Raw genomic sequence first — 12361 nt, 5'->3', positions numbered from 1 at the left:
AATTTGTTTTGTTGAAAATCAAGAAAGCAGGGAAGGAATTTAATATGTCACTGACAACTAAACACCATGTTCGTTCATCCACACCTGTGATTTTATTTTGATTTTTTTTTTTTTTTTGGTATATTATTACTTCCCTCATAACTCAATTCTGCAGAGAAGTTAGAAACTTTTTTAACTTCACGTTTTCCAACCACAATTAGAGACCTCAGTGTTCTGAGTATGACCTTTTTTGTCATTGGCTGTGATGTGACAAGGGAAACTTTTGCCAGATGGGAAGTAAAGGGAACTTTGACTTCCCCTTTACTCAGTACTATTCCCTCACAGAAGTAGTACTGAGCAAAGAAATATAAATGTACATGCTTCATAAGAAATTAAGACTAATATACTTTTTAAAAATATATCAGGCATTTTGGATAATAATTTTTAAAGGTTTAATTAAAGAGTATACATTCTTTAATAAAAATGCAGTAACATATATTTAAAAACAAATGCAAGAACCACTTGTGACAATAGAATGATTATAGGGACTTCTCTGGTGGACCGGTGGTTAAGACTCCAAGCTTCCACTACAGGAGGCCTGGGTTTGATCCCTGCTCAGGGAACTAAGATCCTGCATGCTGCACTGTGCGGCTGAAAAAAAAGAGCAATTATGGTTTTTTAGTACAATATCTGTAGCACTAAACCTTGTCTGCTTAGCAGCAAAAACAAAAAAAATTGGGAAATGTAGTTTTTAATACAAAATTCAGACTTAATATATCCTTTTGATCTTTAATTATTATTCCCATCCTATAAATGGATCGTGGTGATGCTCAGTTTCAAATGCAGTGGTTTTTATGAATAAATGTATTATTCCATGTGTTTAAAATATAATCACATCTTACCTTTTATTGAATTCAGCTTTTTTTAAATGCACTATCTTTTTCATTTATTTGTTCTAGTAACATGAATTTCTTGAATAAATCATTTGAGTAGGCAAGTATGAAAATAAATTCATCAAAGTAATAATTGTCCTCCATCCAAGATTTATTATTAAAGAATAACCATATTTTTGAAAAAGAATAAACGTGCTTTAAACATTGGCTAGTATTTGTCTGTCTCTAAATATTCTTAATTATAGAAAAACCTATTTTAAACCTGAATTTATATTTAAAATTTATGTCTCTATGTAGTATATAACATGGGATTTTATTTTTCAAAAATTCACATAAAATCTTTGAGATTTTTAGGTTTATTAATCTGGCCTCTTATAAACTTACTACTCAGTGAGTTGGATATCTTCTCATTTCCTGCTTATATTAAATTACAAAATGATCCTAAGATTTTATTCAAAATAAAAGAGCTTTAGAAACAGAGTTTTTCAAAATAACCAAGCAAGAAATTAAGAGTTGTCAAGTGGGTACAAGTGAGTTATTCTAATGAAGTTTTGTGAAAGTTGAAAAGTTGCAGACTTTAGTACCTTTTCAGCGTTGGACATTAGAATCCCACAGAGGTGCCCCAGGCCAGAGGTTCAGTTTCTTCTCTGTCACTTCCAGTGATCAGATTAAATCACTTAGTAGTGGAAAATATTTTACTGTTGAACATCATTATGAAATTTCAAAGTAATGCAGTGATCCAAGACTCGAGAAATTCAGATTTTATTCACATTGTCGATAGTTTTTTGTCTGTGTGTTTTGCTTATATAGTTTATTTTCTATATATTGTAATGCCTTTCCTGTCTGTAACAGGCAGATTATAGGATTGTTTGTTTTAATATATATTCTCCACCTTGGAGCCACCATAACTTTTTTTTTTTTTTATTTCTTTCTGAGTGATTTGAAACATAGCATGCAATTACACGTGCACCAGTTTTCTAACAAAGGACAACACTGTAATTGTAGAAAAGTTCTCCTTGCACCGTCTTGTGGCTTCCACTCTAAATTATGAGTAATGGAGGCAGATGGTGGATGTTTTACCTTAATTTAGCATGACAGTATGTTAGTGCTAAAAATTCATATACCTTAAATCTGCAGCCCAGCTAAAGCTATACTTTTACTCTCTCAACCTTTTCTTTCATTTGGACAATGTATTTTAGAGATATTGAGCGTGAAAATGGGACCTTGGGGTACCTTGAATATATGGCTTTGAAAACAGTTCATTTTATGGAGATCCTGATGGGTATAGTGTTCTCCTTGTTGGAAGATAATATCTTTATGCTTCAGTTTCCTCATCTATAAAGTAGAAATGCTTTATACCTACTCTGCTTCTTTCAGTGCTATTATAAAAAAATCAGATGTGAAAGATCAATGTAAAGCCCTATATAAATATAAAACATCAGTGTTAACATTTTTAAACTTGAATATTAATTCTCTGAGAGACCAGTATTAGGGTTACAGAACACCAGTGCTAAAAGGAACCCATAATATTTTGTCACTCTTATGTCTCCTGCATTTTTCCAACTTTGTAAATACCTTTCTAGTTAGAAATTAATGGTCAGGTGTGACCCCTTATCTGAAGCCTCTGATCTCATCCACTGTCTGCAGAAGACTGACCTGCCATTCACTATGAGTATCTCCTACCTCTCTACTCTCTGACACACAATCTCAATTTACCCTCCTCCTTTATCCTTGAACGCAGCTCAGCGTAAGTGATCCCTATCCACTTAGCGTCCTGTTTCCTTTTGGGCTTGTTTAGTTGATGGTCTTCTACCTCCATTGCACCTTCAGTCTCTTTTTTTCCTTAGTTCCTCCTCCGCCAACGAAAGCATTCAGGTCTCTCCTTCTTTTAAAGACAGGAGAAGGGAATGGAAGAGAGAGACCAGAGTGTATGAGTGAGAGATTAGAAGAATAATCTAGATGTTCTCTAGCTACTACCTCTTAACCCAATTATTTCTTAATCCCATTTAAATTGATTTCTACCTCTTTTACTTCCTATAGATACTGCTCTCTGAAAAGGCAACCATGGTCTTTCTCCAAAACCAGGAACCTTCTCTTAGTTTATCCTTCTCTGATCTTTTTATGACAATATCCCTACTACTTGAAACTCTCCTCCTCCTTTTTCTTTTGACTTTTCTAACCCTTTAATTTTTTTATTTTTCACTTTTTACTCCTCTTCTGACACCCAAGTGTGAACATTGCTCCAAAGTTAGTGCTGCTCAGTTCACATTTTTTAAAAAATATTAATTGATGTGGGTTAATTTTAGTCCTTTATTTCCTCTACATTTTACTGTTGTGAGACTCATTAACTCTAGTAACATCAGCTAAAACATTTCTCTAAATTACTTCTATGATAACATCTGTAAATTTTCTTACTCAAACCAGATTCTTAGACCTCTTAGGAGCTGCTGGTTTCCCAAACCTAATATACCCAGAGACATGATCTGTCATTTAGTACCAGCATGCTTTCTGTTCTCTGGGATTTGGAGCCCCACAGTTGTCTTTGACCCCTACTTCATCCCGTTTGTATGCCCTGTGGCCACGTCTTAAAGATTTTGTGTATTATTTCTCATACCTGTTTCTTCTTTCCCTGCCATCACCATTACAAGTCATGTCTTCCTTGTGTAGTCCATACACCACTGCCTTTGTCATCCTCAGACAGCTCCCCAACCCCAGTCCTTCCAGATAGCTGCCAGCTTACTGTCAAAGTCACCTATGATGATACCTCATTGTCTGAGTTCAGTGAACTCCTCAAGCTCAAAGGTCCAAACCCACCTTTCCAGTCTTAACCCCGCTTGTGTTCTAATCCCAATGGACTGTTCATGGCTCTCATGACATACAGTATCCTTTTCCATTCCTATGCCTTTGATCTTCTTTTTGTATCTTTTACCTTAATTATAGAAAATATAAGCTGAGGAGGAAAGTGGCCTTGTATCAAGGGTAGTTCCTCACTTCTAGATGAAAATGAGTGCATGGACTGAAGGATATTAATGACTAGAGGGTTTTACTCACATGAATGGTGTCGGGACAGTCAGGTGAGAATGGTGTAGGGCAGTAGGTGAGAACTGCTGTTAAATTGTGTCTGTTCCTAAGTGTTTGTCATTCAGCACCATACCCCTGCATTTCCATTAAACTCAAAACTGCTGGTGTCGGTTGGTTTGCTCTGGTGTCATGTTGGTTTGTTTCTCTTACTGATTGGGAGATGGACTCCACTGAAGTCAGATATTGTCAGTAAGAACCAAAGAAAATTATCTTTCTCTTCAGTTACAGTTATTTTGATGGGCAAGCATATTTTTTTTGTAGATGTTCTTTTCTGAACTAAATTTAATAAACATTTTAATTTTAGTCTAATCCTTTTATGAAATAAGTTGTGTTCAGCTGCTAAGTCATGTCTCACTCTTAGTGACCTCACGGCCTGTAGCATACCAGGCTCCTCTGTCCTTTACTATCTCCTGGAGTTTGTATAATACCTATAACAAAATTAGTTTTAATAGTTCTGTATCTTCAGTACTTTCACATATTTCACATGGTGTTTGGGAAAGATTTCTTTTTTACACAGAAGAGTGGAGAAAAAATTAGTAATACAGGCCATATTAAATTAGAAAGACATTCACATTTATATCACTTTATACCATGTTTTACTGATATAATTAAGTTATATTCTGCCTGTAGTTAAAGTTATGTGTTGAACAGATGGTAAAAATTTTATTTAAAATATATTTTTTAAGTTGCCAGGGTTTTTTTTTTCTTCATTGAACATGACTTCAGTGTTTTTCTTATCAGCCAATACGTTAGGAGATGGCAACCCACTCCAGTATTCTTGTCTGGGAAATCCTCTGGACAGAGGAGCCTGGCGGGCTACAGTCCATGGGGTCGCAAAGAGTCAGACACGACTGAGCGACTAACACATACGATAAGTTAGGGCATTCCCACTTACTGTAGTTGCTTCTGCCATCACCGTGCTCGTCCCACTGTTCATACCTGAACTGTGACTCAGTAGTTTTGATTATATCCTCGGTGTCTGTGCACCACCCGCTAAATAGTCAAATAAGCTGTGATTAAAATATAAAAATTTTAAGTCATAATGGTAATTTATTGTGAATAAGTTTATGTATTTCCATAAAAATATTAATAGTATTTTAATTATTTACTTTATATTAAGCATAATAATCTATCAATGGAAAATAGATATATTTAATATATTTGTACCTAATAGCATTTAATACTAAGAGCATTTCCATATTTGAATCAAAATTAAGGTTAATATGTTTACTAGCTTTAAGAAAAATAATATCATCTCTGTATCCTAGCCGTGTTTAAGATGCTTTTGTCAGTGGTCTTTATCACATTTATAGAGATCTCACAAAGCTTTGTTAGTCTCTTTTTGAGAGGTGCAAAGAAGCTAATTAAATTTTTTTTATGCTCTTTGAACTGGTCAGTGTCTTATGACTAGTGTTTAGATGTCAGTAAATATTGAGACATGCCTCAATAAAAGATCTACCATATGAAAGATTATTGGGTATAAAGTAAATATGGGATGTAGTATGAACAGATTGTGGGTAAGAGTGAAAGGAACTATTTTCTGATTAGTTTTCTGCCCTATCTGTTAATAGGAAACAAGGTTTACTTGTGTTTTTCCAAGTATTTATGATTGTTGCAATTACATAACTTCTCTGAAGATGGTAGAATATTAGTTTTTACTCTGACACTTCAAAGGCTTGCCTCTTTCAATTTATGTCTTTTCCAGTTTAGTTCATATTTTAAGTTCTCCAGAACAGAAATAGCATTTCACTTCAATTGAGATCTTTAAATCAAAGTGAATGCCATTAAGCAATCTTTCTTATTGAAGTAGGTATAATCTAATAGGGAAGATTTGTTTAACAGTTTAGACTTCTTTTTAACTTGTATAGAAGTCTCAATTTTCTGGCAGTGTAATTTTGTTTTAAAGCAAAGAGTAAGTGTGAGCCTCAGATTTTTAAAATCAGATTTGTTAGATGACTTGAAGGCAAGAGAATCATTAAATTGTCTTTGGTTGGTAATTCTAACTGAAAATATTTCTTTTGGATACCTTGCCCTGTGAGGCTAGAAATAAGCCTTGAATTTTTGTTGCTTCCAAAGCATAATGTGGGTGTGACAAACTTATATTACCATTTATCCTGTTTTATAGTTTTAAATTTCAAACCTCTTTATAATGGTTTCCTGTTAGGAAGCGTATTTGATGCTTGTTGTGTTAGATCTTCTTTTTGCTTCCCTTTTTTTTTTTTTTTTTGGATCAGCATGAAGATAAACATGCATAATAGATTTTAAAAAATCCTTACAAGGTATATATTATTACGTTTTTTTGTCTGTATTCTTTGGAGCTTAATAAGTATTTCCAGGATCTTTTATTTATTATTTGAAATGAAATATGTTAAATAGAAATCAGTTTATTAACCCTGTGACTTTGTATTTCATTTTGAAAATGTTGATGTGTTGAGGTGTATAATCGAATACCATAGAAACAAATGGAGATTTGAGGATGATGAATTGATAAGTAGGTATTTTTGTAGTGAGATTTTAAGATCAGTTACTGTTGTCCTTATAAAAGTCTAATACAGTCACTCAGCTGTTAAAAACCTAATCCTCTATTTAAAAAAATATACAAAAACAAATTGTCTATCTTTCTGCCTGATCTCTTCTCAAGTACTAACACAATGGAAACAGTGGGTGATCTGTCAGTGTGTTTGGTTTGTCAATGATGGTTTTGTATAAATATTGGGAGGGTAAGAAATAAAATTCACACAGTAAAATATGATTTCGTCTGCCTTTTCTCTGCAGCTCCATGGCTCATGCTGCGGTGTGAAATTCTCATTTTACACACTTTGCAGGCGGAGCACATGAATTATGCATTGAGCAAGAAAAATCTCCTGCCTCAAGTCCTATATGCATTTACCCAGGTTCTGTCTCTATTACCAAGATGAATTGCAAATGGAGAAATGTTTGATGGAATGGGGCTCTTAACTTCTTTGTTTAGAATTCAGATTTTTATTTTTAAAGTAGATCCTTTAAGTATGAAAATGTTTTGAACTTACTATGGATTTTTTAAAATGAGAAATGAAATATAAGAGAGGAATGCCAAACACATCACGATGCTTTTTACAGCCTTGATTCGGAATGCAAGGCTTTTTCAATTCAGTAGAAATGACCGTTATCTATTGCTAATGTTGTATTTCAGTCAACAGTTATTTGCTGTACTCAGAAAGTCAATGAAATTCTGTCCTTTTGAGAGCCTTTTTTTCTTTTTCTTTTAGGCTTCTAATAAGAGACTATGCCAATTCCACATGCAGTTCTGTCCTGTGTTATATGTGACCTGATGTGTGTTTAATAGATATTGTTACACACTCTTAGCTGTGAAGTAGAAAATAAGGTATATAGACCTACCTCCAGATTTAACTTTGTCTTGATTTGATAGATTTCTAATTTTTCAGGTGGGGAGGTTACAGTTCCATAAAGACAGCCATGCACCATTGTAGGTTATAGGAAGCTACACCCATTGTGCTCAGCATGGCATTTTGATAAAGTCACATGGTGATAAGCTTTTTGTTCTATGTTCTTTCTTCACAGGAATGTTACTCTTGTTGAGATGGCATATTCATTCTGAATGTGTTTTTGTTACCTGCAACTTTCACATTTCAGCTTCAAAACTAACATTTCTTTTATTTTTCTTCCTCCAGTCCTAGCAATTGTTATTTATTTCAGGTGTGGAGAGAAGGACACATATTACTTGTTTTGTTTTTAAATAACAAAATTAAAACCCACCCAGATGATTTGGAGTTTTCAGTGGCAGAAATAAATATTTTGAAGAAAATCAATGCTGATGTTTCTGGCTAGTATTTTAATGCGTATTATTGTGTGATCCTTGAAAATAATTTTTCTAAGTATTGGTGGAAGGGGGCAAAAAAGCAAGATTTAAATCGTTTTAAAATGTTACCGGATATATTATGTGATACATTGCTCTTGTTCATGTATGTTCACTGCTATAAGAGCTCTAACACTATACAGACTTTAAATGTCAGTAGAGTACCTTTTGCTTTAGTGATACCTTTCTATAATTAAAGGGCTATAGTGATACCTTTCTGTAGTTATAGGGCTACTTCAAAAATATTTGTAGTTACTTACATTAGCAATAAGATATAAACTCCTTTGGTGGCTTATAAGTAATCTGAAGGCAGGTACTAGACTGTGTTTGTCTTGGTTGTGTTACTTCCATTGCTTAGCACAGAATCTATTAAAAATTCTATACATATGTATGAATCAATGAATGACTGAATAGGTGGACAACAACATTTTGTCAAAAGCTTAAGTTTTGGCCTTCAACTTGTGAAGGTTTAATGTAAAAAAAGTATAAATTTAGGTAACCATGGCCCAAATAAATCTGTTTAACACCCTAATCCTTGTTGGTCTTTAACTGTTTATACTTCTACTCATTACTGTGCCTTTTTTTTTTTCTCATGGTTACACATCTTTTCTGAATCTCTAAACAAACTGTGACTACCTTGAGGCTTAGGAATCTAATATATGGGTATCCACATTTCAAAAATATGATAGAATAAATAAGCAAATTTGAGGTGGGAGAAGCCCTAATTATGTATAGAAATATTGGAATACTTTACCCTCCCCAAAGGAAAAGAGAAAAGAAAGTAAATGAATTCTTTTCAACCCTAAAGAGCAAGAGCCTGAAAATATTTATTGTTTTTAATGAATATCTTTGGCAAAAGAAGTCTGATGCAAACCACTGTGGAAATGTAAAGTTGCTAGTACAGTGCCTGTTACAGACTGCCTCTCAAAAAGGCTGAGCTATCCCAAGCCCATTGACAGTATCAGAGCTAAACATGTATTATTTAAGCATTTCTTTTTCTTAAATCAACTTGTTTTAAAATTATGTTTGAGAATATTTGTACACTTTCTACCAAAGAGTCACATTAGATTTTTATGTTAGGAAAAAGTTGTCAGAATATAAAATAATTATTTACTTTTAAGTTTCCTTCTGAAGGTCCTTTATAATCTCTAAGTAAAAAATATTTTTAAAGTTTGCAAGGTGAAGAAGAAATATCACGCGCTAAGTGAAATTTTGATTCAAAAAAGCATTTCACATAACCATATAAAAACTTAATTTGATTTTTTTCTGGAAGACTAAGCAAAGGGGGAAAATATGTTTGTTTTGAAATGTTAAGGACTATGTCATTGATTTTTAAGATAGAATATACAATAAATAAAATATTTATTATTTTATAGGAGAAAAAAAAAAAGACAAAGCAGGAGAGAAATCCTCTTACCAAAGATGTTTCACTTCTAGATCTAGATGATTGTAAGTATTGAAATTTAAATCTTTTCATCTGTGTTTAGCAGTAGTAGTTTTCATTTTTCTAGTACTTTTCATTTACATGTCTCAAAATAACATCTATTACAAAAGATTTATAGATATAAATAGACAAGGAAATATCAAAAATTGTTTCTATTAGTATTTTTTCCCATCTATTCTGTATATCAGTTAGTTTTGTATCACCTAAAAAAGTATAATTGGTCAAGTAAAATGCATCAAATTCATTTTAAGCTCTTTGGTTTTAGTGAATAATTATCCATATCTCAGAACTTCTACACTGTTAAATGTTGACTATGGGGATCAAGATATCTAACATAAGGATATAGGGAATTAGGGATGTAATTGGAAATGTAAAGGACATCACTGTTTTCTACTTGCCACACTTGGGGTGTGAACAGAAATAAGCACAAACCTTTGGGAATACAGTAAAATTTGTATCTATCAATATTTTAACTGCAAAAAATCTTTGTGCACCAAATTTACTTCTAAGAAGTTAGAATCCTTTACAAAGATGTGTATTCATCTTCCTTTAAAGTCTCCTGAACGGTGAGAAAGACAGTAGAACTAACTTTGTGGGTCGGTGGGTTTTGCACTAGAGGAAGAGTAACACTAAGTGAGAGTCATTTTGCAGTATAGTTTTCCTGTGCCAGATGTGGGCTATGCGTTTATGTCCTATTGTCATAGAACTGTTCTATATATGTTGTTTACCTTGCCTATTTCTAATAGTCATGGCAAATCCTTACTGTAGAGAAAGTAAAATATATAATACTGAAAAATACATAACAGAAACTAAAAATAAAATTGGAACCAAATTTGAATAATTACTCACTTACTGGCAAAGATTTTTAAAGTTTACATCATTTCGTACCTCTTGGCTAAGATTTTTAAAGCAACATCCAATAGTGTTAAGGTTTGGAGAAGAAGCTACCATACATATGTTTTTCATAGGCATATAAATAAGTGCAGTTTTTTGAGGTCATTTGAGCAATATCTGTCAAGATATTAAATTCCACACACTTTTTGACCTAGCATTTCTTTTCTAGGAATTTATCCTGTAGATGAACTAGCAAAATCAGATTCTTATTCCATCCTTGTTTTAGACTCTTAAACCTAGTGGCTTAATTTTACACTAAATGTCCATATTCCTTTAGTGCTCTGACTCCTGCCTACCTGTTATCCACACTGTTCCTCTGCATTTCTGAAATATGCCAGGCTCCTTCCTGCCAAGGGCCCTTGCCAAGAACACTTCTTCCTGATCTTCTGATGGCAAGCTGCTGTTTATTTTTCAGATCTCAGCTTAAAGATCACCTTCTCTTACATACTTATTGAATCATTCTTGATGGTCTTCATGACATTTTTCACTATCTGAAATTATCTTAAATATTTTTTTTGTATTGTTTATTGTCTGTCTTGCTCACTGTTATTCTTAGCACCTAGAACAACTCCCAGGAGATAGTGGGAACCAGTAACTATTTGTTGAATTAATAAAATGTAGAAAAGTATATAGAAATTTCACTGCAGCATTATTTTTACAGCCCAGTTCTGAAAATAAATGAAATGTCTACCAATAGTGTGATATAACCATTAAGAAAAGTGAAGCACCTTTTTAATATGCTAGTTTATGTCATATATATGAAACATTATAAGTTCAAAAAGATACATGTAGAGTATCACTCTTCTGTAAAAAAAAAAAAAGTAAAAGAAGAACTATATCCTGCAGACAAATACAAATATGATTATACATTGTATATTTCTGGAAGGCTACATAAGATATGCTTAACAATGTTATCTCCGAACCCTATGGGATATAAGAATGACCTAGAGACAGAGGAGAGGGGGAAAAAAAACCAACTTATTTTGTATCTCTCTGAGACAATGAATGTTTTACATTTATTTGTAAAGTTTTAAGTTTTAAACTGTAAAAGAACAACAGTCAGACCTTTAAAAAGGAATTAAGAGACAATGTTACAAGGTATTAGAGTGTACTCATTCCTTTTCTCCTTACATTTGACTCTGGATTTTCTGGCAGCAAAGGAGAAAAGAGAAACCTATAAAATGATACAATTTCTATTATTACTTTTTAAAGCTTTTTAAAAAGTAAATAGAAATAAAGATTTTCTTAAATACTAAGTTTTAAGAATTTAAATGTAAGGTTTTTTTAGGGAAATTTCATCCCAACTTACATTTAACTCAACCTAGGAGCTATTTCTGTTTGTTTTTAATACCCAGTAATTATTCATTTAAAAATTTTTATATATTAAAAGTTGTACTGAGATTTTGAAACATAACTTTGATCAGAAGAACAACTGTCTAATTATTAAATATCCTTTATTAAAGAAAGTGTTCTGTAGAAAGTTTTGAAAAGAAAATGGGTTAGCATTCTGACAAATCAGTTCAGCATCTTTTCATAGGCAAAACCTTTTTCCTCCAAATTGGAGATTTGAGATACTGTTTTATTATTTGCCTCTTTCTCTCTTTATCATTCACATTTCTTTCTGTACCATAAATATTCCTGAACAACTTTTAAGACTGTAAGGTTATTCTTTATACTGTAAATTTCCTGTTGTTGGAAATAAAACTTATTTAATTAACTGTTTCCATTTCTTGCTGTCTTAATCAATGAAGCTATATGCATCTTTGTAAGTACGTTATTGCATTGTCTCCATGACTATATCCTTAAGATAAATTCCCAGGAATAGAATTACCAGGACAAAAGCTGTGAAGAATTCTACTGTCTAAAATTGCCTTCCACAGAGTTGGTACCAACTTACATAGTAGTATTATGAGAGTGCCAGATTCCTTTTACCCTGGTTTACCAGTGCTGGGTTTTGTATTTAAAAATCGCCTTTGCCAGTTTGATAGGTGGAAATGGTATCTCATTTTAATTTGTATGCCTTTAAAAAAAAAAAGAACTATAGAGTCATTTTATTTCTTACTCATTAATTCACCATAGTCAGCTGCCTGCAGAATCCTATTTAGGATAAACTTTCAGTGCCAGCTTCCATCTTGCCAGACCTGTAAACAGATGTGTAATCATTTCTTTAATGCCAGAACCTCAGTCTTCTGAAATGATACTAAAAGCTTGTAT

The 12361-nt window shown here is 32.8% G+C and overlaps 1 protein-coding gene across 2 annotated transcripts in view; it reads left to right on the top strand.

The window, feature by feature from the left end:
• AP3B1 (adaptor related protein complex 3 subunit beta 1) overlaps positions 1-12361 on the top strand; it is a 235741-nt gene that overhangs the window by 145798 nt on the left and 77582 nt on the right. For both annotated transcript variants that reach the window (XM_070377253.1, XM_005899718.3), the window contains one exon: positions 9186-9258. In XM_070377253.1, coding sequence (XP_070233354.1) covers positions 9186-9258 — 73 coding nt within the window. The remainder of the gene's footprint in view (positions 1-9185; positions 9259-12361) is intronic.

Source organism: Bos mutus, chromosome 10, assembly GCF_027580195.1.
Source record: "Bos mutus isolate GX-2022 chromosome 10, NWIPB_WYAK_1.1, whole genome shotgun sequence".
In the NCBI taxonomy this organism is placed as follows: Eukaryota; Metazoa; Chordata; class Mammalia; order Artiodactyla; family Bovidae; genus Bos; species Bos mutus.
The sequence above is the reverse complement of the archived record's forward strand: the minus strand, read 5'-3'. Positions and strand labels throughout refer to the sequence as shown.